Source organism: Rutidosis leptorrhynchoides, chromosome 9 (assembly GCF_046630445.1).
Source record: "Rutidosis leptorrhynchoides isolate AG116_Rl617_1_P2 chromosome 9, CSIRO_AGI_Rlap_v1, whole genome shotgun sequence".
Taxonomy (NCBI): domain Eukaryota; kingdom Viridiplantae; phylum Streptophyta; class Magnoliopsida; order Asterales; family Asteraceae; genus Rutidosis; species Rutidosis leptorrhynchoides.
The window spans coordinates 67500454-67522408 of record NC_092341.1 but is presented as its reverse complement, the minus strand read 5'-3'; the positions used below and the strand labels follow the sequence as shown (position 1 = coordinate 67522408).

General features: G+C 35.4%; 1 protein-coding gene across 1 annotated transcript; it reads left to right on the top strand.

The window, feature by feature from the left end:
* Positions 1 to 9431: 9431 nt before the first annotated feature.
* On the top strand, positions 9432 to 12688 carry LOC139867273 (uncharacterized). The gene is made up of 3 exons (XM_071855616.1): positions 9432 to 9969; positions 11009 to 12248; positions 12345 to 12688. Exons 1-3 carry the CDS (start codon positions 9547 to 9549, stop codon positions 12575 to 12577), a joined length of 1896 nt encoding a protein of 631 aa, XP_071711717.1. The 5' UTR covers positions 9432 to 9546; the 3' UTR covers positions 12578 to 12688.
* Positions 12689 to 21955: the final 9267 nt, after the last annotated feature.

Genomic DNA, 21955 nt, shown 5'->3' with positions numbered 1-21955 from the left:
CCAAATAATATATATACATGGGTAGATATGATATGTCAAAACATTTGCATACGTGTCTATGGTATCCCAAGATTACATAATATATTAGAATACATGTATAATACAATATAATTTAGCTAGGATATGATTAATATAGATTTGTTACCAATTTTCACGTAGCTACAACAAGCAAAAATATCCAATCTTGTTTTACCCATAACTTCTTCGTTTTAAATCCGTTTTGAGTGGTTCAAGTTGCTATGGTTTCATATTGAAATTAAATTTATGAATCTATATAGAAATAGTATAAGTTTATAGTCGGAAATACAGGTTACAAGTCGTTTTTGTAAAGGTAGTCATTTCAGTCGAAAGAACGACGTCTAGATGACCATTTTGGAAAACATACTTTCACTTTGAGTTTAACCATGATTTTTGGATATAGTTTCATGTTCATAAGAAAAATAATTTTCCCAAAAGAACAACTTTTAAATCAAAGTTTATCATAGTTTTTAATTAACTAACCCAAAACAGCCCGCGGTGTTACTACGACGGCGTATATCCAGTTTTACGGTGTTTTTCGTGTTTTCAGGTTTTAAATCATTAAGTTAGCATATCATATAGATATAGAACATGTATCTAGTTGATTTTAAACGTCAAGTTAGAAGGATTAGCTTTTGTTTGCGAACAAGTTTAGAATTAACTAAACTATGTTCTAGTGATTTCAAGTTTAAACCTTCGAATAAGATAGTTTTATATGTATGAATCGAATGATGTTATGAACATCATTACTACCTCAAGTTTAGTAGGTAAACTGACTGGAAGTGACAAGAAATGATCTAGCTTCAAAGGATCTTGGATGGCTGAAAGTTCTTGAAGTAGAATCATGACACGAAAACAAGTTCAAGTAAGATTATCACTCGAATTAAGATAGTTATAGTTATAGGAATTGAATCAAAGTTTGTATATGAGTATTACCTTGATTTAGAATGATATCTTACTATAAACAACAAGGATTTTTTGAGGTTGGATGATCACTTTACAAGATTGGAAGTGAGCTAGTAAACTTGGAAGTATTCTTGATTTTATGAAACTAGAACTTGTAGAATTTATGAAGAACACTTAGAACTTGAAGATGGAACTTGAAAGAGATCAATTAGATGAAGAAAATTGATGAATGAAAGTGTTTTTAGGTGTTTTTGGTCGTTGGTATATGGATTAGATATAAAGGATATGTAATTTTGTTTTCATGTAAATAAGTCATGAATGATTACTAATATTTTTGTAATTTTATGAGATATTTCATGCTAGTTGCCAAATGATGGTTCCCACATGTGTTAGGTGACTCACATGGGCTGCTAAGAGCTGATCATTGGAGTGTATATACCAATAGTACATACATTTAGAAGCTGTGTACTGTACGAGTACGAATACAGGTGCATACGAGTAGAATTGTTGATGAAACTGAACGAGGATGTAATTGTAAGAATTTTTGTTAAGCAGAAGTATTTTCATAAGTGTCTTGAAGTCTTTCAAAAGTGTATGAATACATATTAAAACACTACATATATATACATTTTAACTGAGTCGTTAAGTCATCGTTAGTCGTTACATGTAAATGTTGTTTTGAAACCTTTTGGTTAACGATCTTGTTAAATGTTGTTAACCCATTGTTTATTATATCTAAAGAGATGTTAAATTATTACATTATCATGATATTATGATATATTAATATATCTTAGTATGATATATATACAGTTAAATGTTGTTACAACGATAATCGTTACATATATGTCTCGTTTCGAAATTCTTAAGTTAGTAGTCTTGTTTTACATATGTAGTTCATTGTTAATATACATAATGACATGTTTACTTATCATTTATCATGATTAAACATAGTGTAACAATATCTTAATATGATTCATATGTAATTAGTAAGACGTTGTTATAACGATAATCGTTATATATATCGTTTCGAGTTTCTTAATTCAATAAACTCAATTTTTATGTATATAACTCATTGTTAAAATACCTAATGAGATACTTACTTATCATAATATCATGTTAACTATATATATAATCATAAATATGTCATCATATAGTTTTTACAAGTTTTAACGTTCGTGAATCACCGGTCAACTTGGGTGGTCAATTGTCTATATGAAACCTATTTCAATTAATCAAGTCTTAACAAGTTTGATTGCTTAACATGTTAGAAACACTTAATCATGTAAATATCAATTTCATTTAATATATATAAACATGGAAAAGTTCGGGTCACTACAATACCCGTGGAGAAACCCGAAACCCGATAGTATGTAAGTAAATGGGGACTCGACGGGTTTCAGGCCGGGTTTGGGGCGGGGTTTCCTATCGGGTTCAGGTCTAGGATTACCTAAAACCGACCCAAACCCGACCCGATGCCAACCCTAATCTTAAGTGTCAACGGTTGACTTTTCAAAGTATTTCTTTGTCAACTTTGACCGTAAATATTTTTATTTGTGTTATATAATACTTGATGAAAATTATATGGAATGAAAACACATTTAAAACTCAATTAATTCATATAAGTTTTATCAAATGTTATATAACACAAATAAAAATATTTACAGTCAAAGTTGACAAATAATGACTTTGAAAAGTCAACAGTGGACACTTAAGATGGGACGGAAGGAGTACTTGATACTCGATCGATTGAGTATTGACAGTCGGTCGACTGTCTCTGATAGTCGACCGATAGTGTATGACAGTTGTAATTTTATTTGGGGTTAGTTATTTTTTGATTATTAAAGTGTACAAACAAGTGTCATAATTATTTAATTATTATTCTTAGGGTTTTATTAGAAAATTTCATAAAAGATATACGTGTTTACAAAGTTTCAAGATCCATATTATTAATTTAATTTTTAAAATTTAATTTAACCTTAATTAATAAATTAATAATTAATAATTAATAATAGAAAATATCAGTTGTTTACAATTATCAAAATCAAAATTACCATATATAAACTCACAAAATATACGGCTATGTTATAATTCAGTAGGCTTATAACTACCTTTAGCGGCCTGATTCTTGACTGTAGACTAATAAGTATATAGAGGGAATATGAGAGAAGTATGTGTTTTATATATGTTTGAAGTGTGTGAATTATGAACTCATAACACACATATTTATACTCAAAAAAATCTACTATACAATATCTATAATAATAATAAAATTAGCATCCAATATTGACTTTTATAACACTCCCCCTTGGATGACAATTTTATTAGAGAATAACTAGTACTGCCTAGTTAAAAACCTTGCTAAAGAAAACTCATTGGGATAAAACTTTAGCTAAGGGAAAAAGAGTGCAGCATAGAGTTGACTCCCCCTCAAGTAGGCAACGCCTGAGTTGTTACATCTTCTGAACATGCCTCATGCCAATATTATGAACGTGTGTTCTGAAAATAGCAGTTGGAAGTGCTTTGGTGAAAAGGTTAGCATAGTTTTTGCTGGACTGAACATATCTCATTTCAATCTGGTTGTCCTTAATGAGATTTTGAGTGTATGAGAAGAATCTAGGAGGTATGTGTTTTGTTTGGTCACTTTTGATATACCCTTCTTTCATCTGTGTTATGCAAGCTACATTATCTTCATAGATAGTTGTTGGACTTTTATTGCGTTCTAGTCCACAAGAATTAGTAATGAGTTGTGTCATTGATCTCAACCAAAAACATTCCCGAGTAGCTTCATGTAATGCAATCACTTCGGCATGATTTGATGATGTTGCAACAAGTGTTTGTTTTTGAGAACGCCATGATATTGTGGTACCTCCATTTAGGAATACATATCCATTTTGAGATTTAGCTTTATGTGGATCAGATAAATAACCTGCATCTGCATAACCAACCAAATCTTGTTTTAATTCGTTAGAATAAAATAATCCTAAATCAGTAGTTCCTCGAAGATATCGAAATATGTGTTTGATCCCATTCCAGTGTCTTTTGGTAGGAGCTGAGCTGAACCTTGCCAACAAATTAACTGCAAAAGAAATGTTAGGTCTTGTACAATTTGTAAGATACATAAGAGCTCCAATTGCACTAAGATATGGTACTTCTGGTCCCAGGATATCTTCATGATCTTCACAGGGACGAAATGGATCAGTGTCAACATTAAGTGATCTAACAACCATATGAGTACTTAATGGTTTTGCCTTGTCCATATTAAAACGTTTTAAAATCTTTTCATTATATGTTGTTTGATGTACAAGTAAACCATTAGGCATATGTTCAATTTGTAAACCAAGGCAATACTTGGTTTTTCCGAGATCTTTCATTTCACATTCTTTCTTTAGAAGTTGAATGGCTTCATGGATCTCTTTATTTGTACCTATGATATTAAGATCATCAACATAAACAGCTATGATCATATATCCGGATGTTGTTTCCTTAATGAAAACACATGGGCAAATAAGATTATTGGTATACCCTTTGCTTATCAAGTAATCACTTAATCGTTTATACCACATGCGACCCGATTGTTTCAACCCATATAAAGACCTTTGTAACTTGATTGAGTACATTTCTTTGGGTTTTGCATTGGTTGCTTCTGATACCTTAAATCCTTCAGGTATCTTCATATATATATCACTATCAAGTGATCCATAAAGATAAGCAGTCACAACATCCATGAGATGCATTTCTAAATTTTTAGAAACTGTCAGGCTGATTAAGTATCTAAAAGTAATTGCATCCATAACAGGAGAATAAGTTTCCTCATAATCAATTCCTGGTCTTTGAGAAAAACCTTGAGCTACAAGTCTAGCTTTATACCTTGTAACTTCATTTTTCTCATTTCTTTTTCGCACAAAAACCCATCTATATCTCACAGGTTTCACATCTTTAGGTGTGAGAATGATAGATCCGAAAACTTTTCTTTTATTGAGCGATTCAAATTCAGCTCGTATTGCTCCTTTCCAATGATCCCAATCATGTCTATTTTGACATTCCATGACAAATTTTGGTTCTGGATCATCATCATCATTCATGATGTCATATGCAACATTATATGAAAATATCTCATCAAGATTTTTCATTTCATTTCGGTTCCATAATATTTTTGAATGTGCATAATTGATTGAAAATTCTGTATTGACATCATCAATCTCCTCTGCAGAAGGAGTATTGATTTGTAGTTCTTCTTGAACACTTTCTTTTACCTCATTATCAGCTGATTTTCTTTTTCGAGGATTTTTATCTTTGGAACCAATTGGTCTCTCACGTTTCTGGCGTGGCAAAGACTCAAGAATGACATTATTGCCAGTTTTTGGAATTTCAATTCTAGCTGGAGCATTTGCTGCTGGTATATATATGATTTAGTCACTCTTTTTGTATCTGTAAATGCATCAGGCAATTTATTCGCAAGTTCTTGCATATGCATTATTTTTTGAACTTCGGTCTCGCATTCTTTTGTGCGAGGATCAAGATACATTAATTGAGGTTCACACCATAAAACATCATTTTCTTTATTTTTTATTTCTCCCCCTAATCTAGGGAATAATGTTTCATTAAAGTGACAATCAGCAAACCGTACTGTAAAAACATCACCCGTCATGGGTTCAATATATCTTATTATTGAAGATGTTTCATATCCAACATATATTCCCATCCTTCTTTGAGGACCTATTTTAGTGCGTTGTGGTGGTGCGATAGGGACATAAACCGCACAACCAAATGTTCTAAGGTGGGAAATATTTGGCTGATGGCCAAAAGCAAGTTGCAAGGGAGAATATGTATGACTTGCGCTTGGTCAAATGCGAATCAATGATGCAGCATGCAAAATTGCATGGCCCCATACAGATACTGGGAGTTTTGTTTGCATTATCAATGGTCTAGCTATTAGCTGCAATCGTTTAATTAATGATTCAGCTAAACCATTTTGTGTATGCACATGGGCAACGGGATGTTCAACAATAATCCCAATAGACATGCAAAAGTTATTAAATTCTTGAGACGTAAACTCATCGGCATTATCTAGTCTCACCCTTTTAATAGTATAATCAGGGAAATGTACTCTCAATTTAATAATTTGAGCAAGAAATTTTGCAAATGCCATATTTCGACTTAATAATAGACAAACATGAGACCATCTACTAGATGCGTCTATTAGAACCATAAAATATCTAAATGGTCCACATGGTGGATGAATTGGTCCACATATATCACCTTGAATTCTTTCAAGAAACATTGGTGATTCTTTTTCAACCTTAAGAGGTGATGGTCTTATTATCAACTTTCCAAGTGAGCATGATGTACATGGGATAAGTGCATCATGAGGGATCCTTTGATCCGCCAATGGATGTTCATGTGTATTTTGTATTATTCTTTTCATCATTGTTGATCCTGGGTGGCCTAATCTCTCATGCCACAAACTGATCATTACAGGATCACATGATTTTTCTTTAACTACCACATTTACTTCAGGTACATTTATATGTGTATAATGTAAACCAGAATGAAGTCTTGGTAGTTTTTCAATGACACGATTCTTATCAGTGATACTTAAATATTTTTCATTTTCTGTTGTCACTGACTGATAATCATATCCATTTTGGTATATGTCAGAGAAACTTAACAAATTTCTCTTTGACATGGGAGAAAATAAGGCATTATTTATCAGAAAATTCGTACCATTTGGTAACATGAATTTTGCCTTTTCCATTCCTTTTATTAAGTCCACAGGACCTGATATAGTATGTATAGTTCCTTCCGTTGCTTTCAAGTATGCGAAATATTTTTTAGATTTGAGTATGGTGTGAGTGGCACCACTGTCTGCAATACAAATATCTCCACCATTTGACTGATTTTTTACTCCAGCAATATACATCATGAACTTTAAAAAAAAAAAATATGAGAAACAAATAATGAGTACATAATTCATCAATATATTACATTCAAAACATGTTACAAACGATAGCACATAATAAGAAAATATGTAGTAAACTTGATATGGTGTAGATTGAAAATCTACAACCATTTATTTAACGGGAACATATAATAGGATATCTATATATATATATATATATATATATATAGATATTAGAAATTTATTCATTAAAGTAGTCACAAGTTGGCTCAGTGATTTTTGTATCAAGGTCATCCACAAGATTTGCTTCTTTTCGTTTTCCCTTTAGGGATTCTTGATACCGATTAACAGAATGCTGATTTGTTCGGCAGTTTTTAGACCAGTGGCCAATTTTACCACATCGGTAACAAGAATCTTCAACATTCTTTGAAGAGCCTTCTTCAACATTGTGATTTATGGGATTGTATGGTGTTTGGATTTTATAATTTTGTGGATTATTATTTCTTTGTCCACGACCACGACCACCATGACCACGACCACCACCACGACCATTACCATAAGGGTGATTTCGAACATAGTTATGATTTTTATTATTGTTATGGTAATTTCCATGATGATGGTTTTGGCCAATATGGCCACTACCTTGTCCACGCCCTCGTCCATGTGCATTTCTTCTTTTATTATTATTATTATTGTTAATAGCATTAGCTTCAGGAAATGCTAGTGCACCGGTAGGACGAGATTCTTGATTTTTCATCAGTAATTCTTTATTAACTTCTGCAACTAAGAGATAAGTTTGAAGTTTGGAAAAAGTTTTATAATTCTGCAATCTTAAGTTTTCTTGCACAGTTATGTTTGTAGAATGCATTGTGGAGAAAGTTTTCTCCATCATATCAGCATCACTTATTTCTTGACCACAGAATTGAAGCTTTGAACGGATCTTGAACATGGCCGAGCTGCATTCACTTACCTTTTTGAAATCTTGGAACCTTAGATTTCTCCATTCTTCCCTCGCAGCTGGGAGTAATATTTCCTTTTGATTATCGAATCTACTCTTGATATTTTCCCATAAAACATGTGGATCTTTGATAGTGAGAAACATATGTTTTAAGGTGGTATTAATATGTTTGCGAATAAAAGCAATTGATTTTAATTTATCTTGATCGGAACAAGTATTGTTTTCTTTTAAAGTTTCTAGAATACCCAATGATCCAAGATTTATTTCTATTTTGTTCCCGATACGTCTAAGGCATCAAACTCAAGCTTTGATAAGTTTGACATTTTCTATTTTCAGAAAGATGAACAATATAAATCATAATCATAATCATAATCATAATCAATTTTTTTTTCATAGACAAATAACAACATGAAATTAGAATTAGTTTAGATTCATAAGTAGCAAACAAATGAATAATGGTATGATTACAAATAATAAAATCATAAGGGAAGGATAGAATATAGGTTCATCTAGTGGTGTACAAGCAACAAGGATGATAGCTATTATGACCAATACAGTAGGAAAAATCATCCTTGAGTTAATCATCTTTTAATAAAAAAATTTGGAGAGTAGTAATTTGAGAAAATGAAGATTGATTTGTGAAAAATGTGAAAACGGGGATGTTTAATTTATATTTGAAAAATATAGTCGTTGTGACGTCGTCAATCGACGTTAACAACCATTATGTATATATGACCGTTGTAACGTCGTTAATTAATGTTAACGATCGTTATGTTGCCGTTGTATTAAAATAATTTTAATAAAAGAATTTTATTAGTATAAATATGATTACTATAAAATACATTTAGTATAAATACGTTTAGTATAAATACGAAGATTAAGAGAATAAACATATTATGCATAAATAATAAATTTAAGAATAAACATTAGTATGCATGAAATAAATAATGATTAATTGCATAAGTAATCATAAATGTTAGATAACATAAATATAAATGTTAGTGAAGTTAATAAGAGTTAGATTACAGAAAATATAATTCAGGCGGTATAACCGACCATATATAACTTAAATAACATAAATATAAATGTTAGTGAAGTTAATAAAAGTTAGATTACAGAAATATAATTCAGGCGGTATAACCGACCATATATAACTTAAATAACATAAATATAAATGTTAGTGAGGTTAATAAAAGTTAGATTACAGAAATATAATTCAGGCAGTATAACCGACCATATATAACTTAAATATAAATGTTAGTGAAGTTAATAAAAGTTAAACAATTTCTTACCTTGATTAGTGACGTGTGCTTGCTTAGATAAACCTTGATTATACGGAGCACTTCGTGCTGATAACGTGTTATAATTCAGTAGGTTTATAACTACCTTTAGCGGCCTAGTTCTTGACTGTAGACTAATAAGTATATAGAGGGAATATGAGAGAAGTATGTGTTTTATATATGTTTGAAGTGTGTGAATTATGAACTCATAACACACATATTTATACTCAAAAAAATCTACTATACAATATCTATAATAATAATAAAATTAGCATCCAATATTGACTTTTATAACAGGCTACTAGTTTTTATTTTCGTCAAATTTGTCCCATAATTTCCTCAAATTGTTTGTCACGTCGTACTTCAAAAACTTGTGTTTATTGCATACGAATCTGCAATCAACCTTCTATAATTAACTTACCCTACTTTTTCCCCACCGAATTAAACTAACAATTCACTATTTTCACCTTCTTTAACAACAGATTATGCCGCCAATTAAACCCGAACCAATCGAAATCCCACCGGAAACCATCATGGATATCCAATCAGAACCACCCACCGAAACCCGACCCGATTTCAAATCTGAACCCGTCGATTACTCTCCAGATACCTCCCCATCCAAACGCCTCAAAACCCTAACCCCCAATTCCCCTTCAAAAGGCAAATCTGTAATCATGGAACAAGAAGAGATGGATAAATGCGGTGTGTGTTTTTTAGAACAGGGGATGTCTGTACGAGGTTTTATAGACTGCTGTGAACATTACTTTTGTTTTGTGTGTATCATGGAATGGGCTAAAGTGGAGTCTCGTTGTCCTATTTGTAAGCGTAGATTTTCGACTATTCGTCGTCCTTTAAATTATGATTTGTTTCTACCCGAACGAATTGTTAATGTTCCTGTTCGCAATCAGGTAATAATTGTTATTGTTATTGTTATTGTTATTGTTATTGTTATTGTTATTGTTATGCTGCTTAATTTGATCATAATTTATCTTGTTTGTCTTTGTTTATATGATTCAACAAGTTTTCAATTATTGCTATTGTGTGGTTACACTTTTTGCTATTTTATGTATTCAAGTTTAGGATGTAGTATGATACTTTATGGTTATGTCTAATGTATGTATGCGATCAATGCCGGTTGAAATTTACTCCATCCGTTCTGAAATAAGTGTCAATCTTACTATTTACATTTGTCTAAAAATTAATTGTCCAATTGCAAAAAATAAGTACACTAAATATCATTAAATTATCATATCCACCTCATTTATTACTTTTAATCATCTATTTCTTAAATAAATTTAGTCTAGCTTGGGCAAAACTAACTATCTTAATTCGAATAAAAGTTCCTAGGGGACATTCTTTTTGGTTCGGAGGAAATATGTTTTAGAGATACATGGTAGAACATAGAAAACCTGGATACATACAATAGCAAAAAGTGTAATTCCTCAAACATTACTATAAAACAATATGATAATAAACCACCGAGGTATTGCCTGGCTGGTATACGAGGGGGCGGCTGGTTTGTCCTCAACGAGTAGGCGCAAGTTCGATTCCAAGGGCCGAGATCTAATTGGTACTGCCAGCAATTAGCTTCTCTGAGGGGGGGGGGGGGGGGGTTTTCTCAACCTTCAACCGTACTGCCAGGGTTGTTGCGATTGGGGTTTCCTCCTAACGCATGCGTGGGTGACATATGATCGCGAAGGTGGTTAAGTCCCCTCTGATTGATGTCAATACTGCCCGTTCACAAAAAAATAAAAATAAAAAAAAAAAAAAAAATGATAATATGATAATATGATAATATGATAATTGAGGTCATATACATATAATAAAAGTAATTGACAGTTTGATACGTACAATATGGATTTGAAGGTTGAATATTTACAATAAGATATTTGATAAAGTTAGTTAAATTCTCAGAAACTGAAAGTTTACAATATGAATGTTGTACAGGTTCACTATTACAATGGGAATGCGACAATAGGCCCACCTGATCCATATTCACAAATCACGTGTACCGTTTGCAGTCATTCGTCAGATGAGGAACTACTTTTACTATGCGATTTATGTGACTCCGCTGCACATTCATATTGCGTTGGTCTCGGCGCAACTGTGCCCGAAGGCGATTGGTTTTGTAAAGACTGCACAATTTCAAAAGATGAACACGCTAAGGTCGAAACAGATTTCGCATCCGCTAATAACATAAATAATACCGATGATAATCCAATTCGGTTTGCTCAATCTGATGTTTCAATTCATGATATCGTAAGAGATTCAAGTATCCGTATCCGTGAACCCGACCCGTCGCCTTCTGTTGAGGAATCTGTTAGTCAAAGTCAACCGGTTACAGCACAGTCAAACACACAGTCAAACACGCGGGCAACTGTTAATAGACCGAATGATAGAGCATTGCAGCGTCGTGCTAATGTGCATGCTCGTATACGAGTTTTACGTGAAAATTGGGATGGGTTTAGAGTTGGGTCTATAAATTTTGCTTCTAAAAAGAATTCAGATTGTACCGGGTCGTCAGATAAAGGGTCGTCAGGTAACGGGTCGTATGATATTGATAAAGCTTGGAAGATGATGCAGATTGCTACAAGAGCTATAGGAAAAAAGTCTGAACTAAAAAAATCGGTTATGATCGGGTCAAAGCGTCCTTTACATAAAGATAGATTTGTGAAAGATTCGGGTCCGTTAAGGCCAAATAATGGTTATCTTGTTGGTTCGAAAAAGTATGATGATGTTGGTACATCGAAAAACAATGATAACAAGCGCAAGTTTCAGACGTTTGAGAAAATTAAGTCGACACAGGGTAATAATGTGACGAGCAACCGAAACCGTGTCGATCGTAATGTTTCATCTTCTAGGATGATTATTGAATCTCCTGAGATGAGGAATAATAATGGTTATAATTATAGTAATAATAATTGTGAGAAATTATTCAGAAAAGATTGTTTAAGGGTTCAATCAAACATTGCGGGGTCGAGTGATCATTCATCATCAACGTCATCATCGATAGTAAGTGGTAAATGTTGTTCGAAAAAGGAGGTGGGTCCCACGTTCAAGGAGAATAGGAGCGTAAAGAAAGATGTAACGTCTGATAGAAATATCAGGGAAGTTAAAAATGCTAAAACTGAGATACAATCACTTGTGAAGCTCAATTTAAAGCTACTAAGCAAGGACAAAAAATTAGGTATTACTATAGTGCTGTTTATTAACATAATTACTTATAAAAATTTCCTTTGTTACATTTTCATGAATATCTGAATGTGATATTTGTGATGTGCAGAAGTTAATGTGTTTAAAGAAGTTGCGAGGCACGCAACACATTCGATCATGGCTGCATGTGGACTTGAACTCCCAAAGGCACGATTTCGCTCGTTTGAAAGATTGGTGTGTGACCATAGTCGTACAGATAAGTCTACGCTAATGCCGACTTCCTGCAGGGAATGTTTCTTTGTTTTTGTGAAAGATGTTGTAACAACTGTTGTGTTTGATAGAATGAGTTCTTGTCAAGTGTAAAGATGGTTAGTTTATAGGTTCGTTAGATTGTGTTTTAAATGTTTCTGTGTAGCCTTTAAGGTTGTAAGTCTCAGTTAATTGAGTTCTATTTTTTTACAATTATATAATGTTAGATGAACTGAATGTGTTAAATAACCAAAGTGCGATAGTTTTTATGGCATCAAATGTTAGAAGGTTGTCTATTTCTTAGTAAATATCTTTATGTCATCTAAGGTTTGGACTAACAAGCTTCCTTCGAAAATCATGATCTTCCATTGGCTAGCAATTCAAAAGGCGATCCCGGCTAAGCAAAGCATGTTTTGAGATGTCGTAACATTATTCCTCAAGGTAATCTATCTCTTTGGGTTTGGTGTTGTTGTGATTAAGAGGGGATTGACTGGACGTTGGTACACACAAATTTGAGAGAAAATAACTCTATTACTCACAAGAATAGATTACAGAGTATTACAGAACTCAAAAAACAAAAAACACTCTCAAACTAACACACTAGGAATCTCACCACTATCTAGGATGTATTCACTCTTGGTTAGGATTACACTTAAACTCACACACACTAACTAGGTGTGATTATACTTTTCTGAATGATTTACAAATGAGGCTTACACCTCTATTTATAAGGAAAATTTGAGGAGGTGGAAGGTGTGAACGCAGATTGGTGTGAACGCAGAAAAGGGTGGCTAGCCGTAATCGTTTCCAATTTGAATACTTCTATATGAGTTGTCAAACAAGTGGCTAGCCGTAATTGTTTCCAACTTTGCTTCTTCAACCGGCTTCTTTGAATATCTAGAAAAATCTAGATTACGGCCAGAATGGAAACATCTAGATGACGACATCTAGAAGATACGGCTGGAAATCATCAATTCTCCCCCTCCAGACGTATCCATAGAAAACATTCCGGTTATGTCTCTGCATAACTCTAACTTCTCTCGAGTCACCATCTTTGCTAACATATCCGCAGGATTCTCCTTTATATGGATCTTCACTAGTCTCAAGTACAGTTGTCGATCAATTACCTCGCGTATCCAATGATAGCGAATATCAATATGTTTTGTACGGGAATGGTACATGGAGTTCTTGCTCAAATCTAGAGCACTCTGACTGTCACAATGTACCTTGTATTCCTTTTGCTTGATTCCAAATTTTTGTAGATAACGCTTTAACCACAACATTTCTTTTCCAGCTTCTGCGGCAGCAATATACTCTGCTTCAGTTGTGGATAATGCAACACACTTCTGTAGTCTTGACTGCCATGAAACAATTCCCCCCTGCAAAAGTGTAAATGAATCCTGAAGTAGATTTTCTACTATCAGGATCTCCAGCCATATCTGCATCTGTATAGCCTTCCAAGATTGGACCAGCTCCCCCGTAACAAAGACATATCTTCGTTGTACCTTTAAGATACCTAAGAATCCATTTTACCGCATTCCAATGCTCTTTCCCGGGGTTAGAGAGAAAACGACTCACTGTTCCCACTGCGTGAGCAATATCGGGCCTCGTACACACCATCGCATACATCAAACTTCCAACAGCCGAAGAATATGGTACTGACGACATCTCCCCAATCTCTTCCTTGGATGAGGGACAAGAACTCTTACTTAACTTGAAATGATTGGCTAATGGAATGCTAACAGGTTTGACATTGTCCATATTGAACCGTGAAAGCACTCGTTCAATATACTTCTCCTGAGATAGCCATAACCTTCTATTCTTCCTGTCTCGGGTTATCTGCATTCCCAAAATCTGTTGAGCTTGTCCTAAGTCTTTCATGTCAAAAGACTTAGAGAGTTCCTTCTTCAGCTGGTTGATCTTCGTTGCATCTTTCCCTACGATCAAAATATCGTCTACATATAGTAGAAGAGCAACGAAATCTCCTTCAGAAAACTTCTGAATGTAGACACACTCATCTTCTGCAGTTTTCTTGTACCCTTGACTCACCATGCACGAGTCAAACTTCTTGTACCACTGCCTAGGAGCCTGCTTTAAACCGTACAAACTTTTCTTCAGCTTGCATACGAGGTTATCTCCTGAAACCTCAAAACCTTCCGGCTGCTCCATGTAAATTTCTTCATGTAAATCTCCATGAAGAAAAGCTGTCTTTACATCCATCTGTTCAAGCTCCAAGTTCATACTTGCGACCAATCCAAGTATGACTCTAATTGAAGTCATCTTGACTATTGGTGAAAATATCTCGTCAAAATTAATCCTTTTCTTCTGTTGGAATCCTTTGACTACAAGTCGTGCTTTGTATTTCACCACTTTTCCACTACCATCCTTTTTCAGCTTGAACACCCATTTGTTTTTCAGTGCCTTCTTCCCGAGTGGAAGTTCTACCATCTCATAAGTTTGATTTTTCTGCAGAGAATCCATCTCATCCTGCATTGCGAGCAACCATTTTTCTTTATCCTTATGAGTTACTGCTTCATGAAAACTCTCTGGTTCTCCATCTTCAGTAAGTAGAAGGTACTCGGATTCCGGATATCTACTCGATGGAATCCGACCTCGTTCAGATCTTCGAACTTCTGGAATATACTGAGGAGATCCAACATCATCTTCGCCTTGTGATGGTCCTGGAATGTCTGGCAGATGGGGTTGTGGCTCCCCCTGCTCAGCACCGTCATTTTCCTCATTATCTTCTACTTCCGGTATTTCATCTTGCACTGCATGTTCATTTCTCATAAATGATTCTGTTGTTACCTCTGGCACCTGAGTGACAACATTTGATTTCTGAGATATTGTGGGCTTTTCAATATCTTCTATTGTCTGGCTTTCATGGAACACCACGTCCCTACTTCTGATCACCTTTTTCTCCTTTGGATCCCATAATCTGTATCCAAATTCTTCATCTCCATAGCCTATGAATATGCATGGAGTAGTCTTTACATCCAGCTTCTGCATGAGCTCCTTAGATACATGTGCGTACGCCAAACATCCAAATACTCTTAAGTGAGAGTATGATGGATCCTTTCCAGACCAAAGTTTCTCCGGAACTTCAAAATTCAGTGGTACTGATGGAGATCGGTTGATCAAGTAACATGCGGTTCTGACTGCTTCTCCCCAGAATGGTTTTAGCAGCTTAGCCATACTGAGCATGCTCCGAACACGTTCCATGATTGTTCGGTTCATTCTTTCTGCTATACCACTGTGTTGAGCGGTACGTGGAACTGTCTTCTCATGTCGGATGCCATATGATCTGCAATAGGCATCAAACTGCCTGGAAGAGTATTCACCGCCGTTGTCGGATCGAAGACACTTTAACTTCTTTCCTGTCTCACGTTCTACCATGACATGGAACTGTTTGAAGTAATCGAAAACTTGGTCCTTCGTCCGCAAGAAATATACCCACACCTTTCGAGAAGCATCATCGATAAATGTTAGAAAGTATCGGTTGCCGCCAATTGATTCAACCTCCAAGGGACCGCAAACATCAGAGTGCACCAGACTGAGTAACTCTGATCTTCTCGTTGAAGAGGAATTAAACGAGGCTCTATGTTTCTTACCAAACAGACAATGATTGCAAGGATTTAGTGCAGCGTCCTTGTCTACATTGATAAGCTCTTTCTTTATTAGGGTAGACAACCCTTTTTTACTCATGTGACCGAGTCTCTGGTGCCATAAATTTTGTGACGCCTCTTTTTCTGCAACATTAAGGCCATCTGTACAGATCTTCACATGAGTTTTGTATAGTGTGCCACAAATGTGTCCTCGAGCGACTATCATAGAAACTCTTGACAATTTCCATGTGCCTCTACTGAAATGACTATCATAGCCCTGTTTGTCAAAAGCTACTCCAGAAAGTAGATTCAGCCGAAGATATGGCACATGGCGGACATCCTTCAGAGTGATTGTGCTCCCGGAACTTGTCTTTATCGTGACATCACCAATTCCGACAATCTCAGCGGAACTGGAATTTCCCATTTTCACAGCTCCAAAGTCACCAGCTTTGTATGTTGTGAAGTATTCCTTGTATGGAGTCACGTGGTAGGATGCTGCAGTATCTACTACCCATTCCGTGTCTTCTCCTCGTGAGACGTGAAGGCATGCCTCATCATGGGTTGAACAATAAGCTACATCACCAGTGATAGTAACTAATGTTTCTCCACCTTTATTCTTTGATTGTGAACTGCTCTGACCTTGTTCTTCTTTCAATCTGTAGCAGTTCTTCTTCATATGCCCCTCTAACCCACAATGATAGCATTTATATATTGATTTTCTGCTATCAGAGGACCTGCCCCTGCTCTTACTTCTGCCTCTCCATTTATTTTTGCTACTTATTTGTTGTCTTTCCCGATTCTCTGTGACAAAGGCATGGGTCTGATCTGTGCCCATGTCCTTTCTCCTCGCCTCTTCACTGAATAGGGCATCCTTGACCATTGACATGGTAAGTTTGCCATTCGGGACTGAGTTGCTGAGTGTTACTACCAGCGTTTCCCAACTATCGGGAAGAGAACTAAGTAGCAGTAGCGCCTGAACTTCATTGCCAAACGGCATCTCTACAGACGATAACTGGTTGACCAAGCTCTGGAACTCACTGGTATGCTCGGCAACTGAAGTTCCACTTTTAAGCTTCATGTTGACTAAACGCCTCATCAACAAGGCTTTATTCCGAGCAGTCTTGGCCTGGTACATGTCCTCCAACTTTTTCCAGAGGACATATGCGTCTGTCTCTTGTGCAACATGGTGGAAGACACTATGATCAATCCATTGACGAATTTGACCAATAGTTTTTCGGTTTAACTTCTTCCACTCTTTCTCTTTGGCGGAATCAGGAATTGTACCCTTTAATTCAATAGGGTCAAACAAATCCTTACAGCTGAGGAGATCTTCCATCCGAGGTTTCCACAGTGTGTAGTTGGTGGCAGTGAGCATAATCATGGCTCCGGAAGATAATCCTGACTCTTCCGTGGACATTATCACCTTACAAATAACTTTTCAACACAAACGGGGTTGAAAACTTCAGAAAACTCAAACACTCGACCAACGCCTCTAACCTGGCTCTGATACCACTTGTTGTGATTAAGAGGGGATTGACTGGACGTTGGTACACACAAATTTGAGAGAAAATAACTCTATTACTCACAAGAATAGATTACAGAGTATTACAGAACTCAAAAAACAAAAAACACTCTCAAACTAACACACTAGGAATCTCACCACTATCTAGGATGTATTCACTCTTGGTTAGGATTACACTTAAGCTCACACACACTAACTAGGTGTGATTACACTTTTCTGAATGATTTACAAATGAGGCTTACACCTCTATTTATAACGAAAATTTGAGGAGGTGGAAGGTGTGAACGCAGATCGGTGTGAACGCAGAAAAGGGTGGCTAGCCGTAATCGTTTTCAATTTGAATACTTCTATATGAGTTGTCAAACAAGTGGCTTGCCATAATTGTTTCCAACTTTGCTCCTTCAACCGGCTTCTTTGAATATCTAGAAAAATCTAGATTACGGCCAGAATGGAAACATCTAGATGACGACATCTAGAAGATACGGCTGGAAATCATCAGGTGTTTGGACGCCGAGGAATCGGTGGAACATTTGTTATTACATTGTAGTTGGTCTATTAATATATGGACGGCTCTATTCAAGTGGTGGAATATTCGGTGGATATTACCGTCTTCTCTAGAAGAGTTTACTTCGGATTGGTAATTTGGAATGAATATTAATGTCTCAAAGTTTTGGAGATTAATCGGTCCGGCAACCATTTGGGCTATATGGATGTCAAGAAATAAAGCCATCTTTGACCGTCGTTTCTCGTGTTTGTCACATATTATTCGGAGTATCAAGATGAAGGTTTTTCGGTGGGCTTTCTTCTACAAGTTTTGTTCAAGCCATCAATTTTATGTTTGAGATTGTAATCCATGGGTGCTTATTCGCAACTCTTAGTTAGTCGATGCTTTGCTTTTTTCTTTTGATCTCTCTATTGATTAGCTATGCCTTTTGTTGCTATGCATAGCTTTTATGGTTCATGTCGCTTGTGTGTATTCTTCATCAAAAGCTTTCATGACTAATATATTTATTTTTTTTCATCAAAAAAAATCCAAGGTTTGAATTAATAACAATATATTCGTTTGATTTAATTTTTTTTCCTCGAACGACTGAATTTTTTTTTGAAAGAACTAGCAAAGCGTTAGAAACATACAAGATACAAAAAATACAAATACAAAATATTTACAAGGAATATAAAGGAGATGACAACCATTAATTTCAATTGCATCTTTTCTTGACAAATATGACGTGTAACCAATTGAACCCGATTGTGACTATGCTATCCATAACGTGACATTTACGAAAAGAGCGGTCATTGAAGGCAATACAAATCCGTAATCTCCATATATTCCAAAGCGGCGAGAAAACAATTACCCTTACTATTCGTTTGATTTAATGACGACTTGACTCACTCTTAGAGCCCAAGTTAGATTTCGGCATGATTTAAAACTAATGAAAATTTAATTTTACCATTTTCATGACGTCTCAATTTTATTTTAATGTTTTAAAAAAAAAACAAAAAACTTTTTCTACTTATTGGTCGGTGGTTCACTCGAAAGCAATCTATTTATCCGTCGAATAGAGAAAGGGATGACTTTCTTTATTTTTGAGAATGTTTTCAATCTGGGTGGAGAAATGACTGGGGAAGGATGATTTATATCCTGTTAAATTTGAATTTGACTTATTTAACCGATTAATCCTGTTAATCCCAATTATTCAGATTAATCGCTGATTTTTGGTGACTGATTAATCGGATGCTGACCATTAATCGCTTGTTGATCGATTAATCCATGTAGACCGAGGATTGGTCGATTATTGACCAATTTTGATTAATCAGGCCGGAGCTCTCTAAAAACCGCGATTAATTTCAAGTTTAGAACACTCATTTATTGTGCGGTGCAGATGGTGTCAAGATTTTTTTCTTTTAGAACTAGTATATCTTGTTTGGTAAATGGAAATAGAAGACAATAAACATTTCCCATGTTATTAGTTCAAGAGGGTTGTCTTCATTAATAAACGGTTAAGTAACATTTCATGTTCCAAGTATTTGAAATCAAAAACACTGCCATTAGGCGCCCTGCGTCCAATCCGTGTTGCCACCATGCATGCCGCTCACAATTGTCACCGCAAACACCAATTATGGCCCTCGTTGCAGTGCTGAATGCTGCCACACAATGCAGCCTATTGCGGCACATCGTGACCGTGTAACTACTAGTCCGTGATACATATTCATATTTTAATACGGAGTATTTATATTTATTTGATCATTGTATCTTACGAGGACCATAAAAGTTGTACTTCGAGTTTGCATGTGATCACGTTTCCTAATTTATGGATATTTATCCGAATGTACATAGCTTTATCTTTATCACCCAGACAACTGAAGTACAAATTATACCTAGTTACGTAGTATCTTTCTTTAGCTAGAAAACGAGGAGTTCCTATTATACTACTCCCTCCGTCTCATTTCAATAGTCCACAAATAAAAAACACGTAGTTTTAGGAAATCCCACTAACTTCATTTCTCCACCAATGAAATATCTTCTCTCTCCAGACCCACCAATGAAATATCTTCTTTCCTTTCTATTTATGGAAGTGGACTATCAGAATGGGACAGCCCAAAATGGAATACTGCCCTATTGAAATGAGACGGAGGTAGTACATTATAAACAATTTAGCCCTCAATCTTATAAATCTCCGAACTTTAAGACCATTTTCAACCATAACATACATCTTCACCATGACTGTCACATATGCGCCACATCAGTGTCACATCAACATTTTCTCATAAGGACTAAATCACTCGCAACCAAGATATTCACTATGTTCGTACAATTATTTATTCACTATGTTCGTGCTTAAATGTGTTGTAAAAGAACAAAATGCAGGGCGCAAGGATGCATGGCTAGCTTTGAGTGAAGGCTAAGACCAGGACGTACCGTTAAGAGAGGCCTAAAAAAGATAATTACTTTTATGTCTCATTCTCATTAGCAATTTGAGTGTGGAAAGTCGTAAGAGTTGATTATGTATTTTTGTTTAACAAATAAACTAGAGTTAATATAAGAATGAATGCATTTAATACACTTATTATTTTCTTTTTTTTTTTCAAAGAAAAAAAAGAAATTAATTAAATTAAAATAGATTAGAAAGATCTAAACTTTGTTACAATATTAAGTGAGACTTGACAACGTCTGATTGATATAGATCCTACGATTTATTTGACACGACTATCGAACCTAAACCCGATGACATGTAATTCTGTTGCACCAATAAACTTAAAAACTAACAATAGGTACCCCACATTTTAACATACTAAGAAATGCATCTAGTTTTCCTCGGATTTTAACGCGAGCTCGAACCGAGCTGTTTTACTAGGTTTTGATTCGCCGGTTGGTGAGGTGAATATTTCAGCTGCTGTTAATTAGAATGTAGAGGTTTCTACCTCGGTTATTTACGCAAATCAAATTGGCTTGATCCAAACCATTTTGGTTGTGGTGGGAGCTTACAACAACGATAAGGGTGTTGTTGCAAGTTTGGATGGCGTCTCTATGTTGCAAGATGTAGGTATTTTAATGGGGGCTGGGTTGTCCCATTCTGAGGATGCTTGTGCTTCTTTGTTTTATGGTGTTGATCTTCAGCCCAAAGGTCGCGTGCAAGACTTCGTCTCTCCTGAGGTTATGCGGATGCTAATTTGGGTGGATGTGATGATTCGGGGAAAGCACTATGAGCTATGTTTTCACATTAGGGAAGACGACGATTAGTTGGATGTCTCGAATACAAAGAAGTGTTGCTTTATCTACAACGGAGGCCGAATACATGACTATTGTTGAAGCTGCTAAAGAGCTTGTATGGTTGAAGGACTTCTTGAGTGAGTTGGGTAAAAGACAAAACTATTGTGTCTTGTATTGTGATAATCAAAATGCGGTTCATCTTGGGAAGAATCCGGTGTTTCATAGTCGTACGAAACACATCAAGTTGAGGTATCATTTAATTCGACAACATATAAAATATGGTACTTTAATTTTGAAGAAAGTCCTTGGTTCGAAGAATCCCACGGATATGCTTACTAAGGTGGTGACGGCGGATAAGTTAAGGTTTTGCATTGCCTCAACCGGTCTTCTCATGAATTGATGACAGAAGATGACCTACTAGAGAGATAGAGAGTTGATGTTCGAGTCTAACAAGAGGAGTTGAAGACCTTGTATCGAAAGTCTACTCATCCGACGTATGTGTTGAGTGTGCGTGTTCTAAAAGGCGTTTTGGCGGTATGAATGGTGGTTTGACAATCTTGGTTAGTGTTGGGTTGAAGAAGATTGAGTTTTGTTAAAGTCTCTTTCAAGTGGGAGATTGTTGGATGTGTGAAGTAGATTAAACAAAAAAGAAA

Bases quoted from the DNA above. Each gene is read 5' to 3' on its own strand.
- LOC139867273 (XM_071855616.1), top strand. From the start codon at position 9,547: ATGCCGCCAATTAAACCCGAACCAATCGAAATCCCACCGGAAACCATC. The intron at 9,970-11,008 runs GTAATAATTGTT...AATGTTGTACAG, and splicing joins ATGTTCCTGTTCGCAATCAG to GTTCACTATTACAATGGGAA. The intron at 12,249-12,344 runs GTATTACTATAG...TGTGATGTGCAG, and splicing joins AAGCAAGGACAAAAAATTAG to AAGTTAATGTGTTTAAAGAA.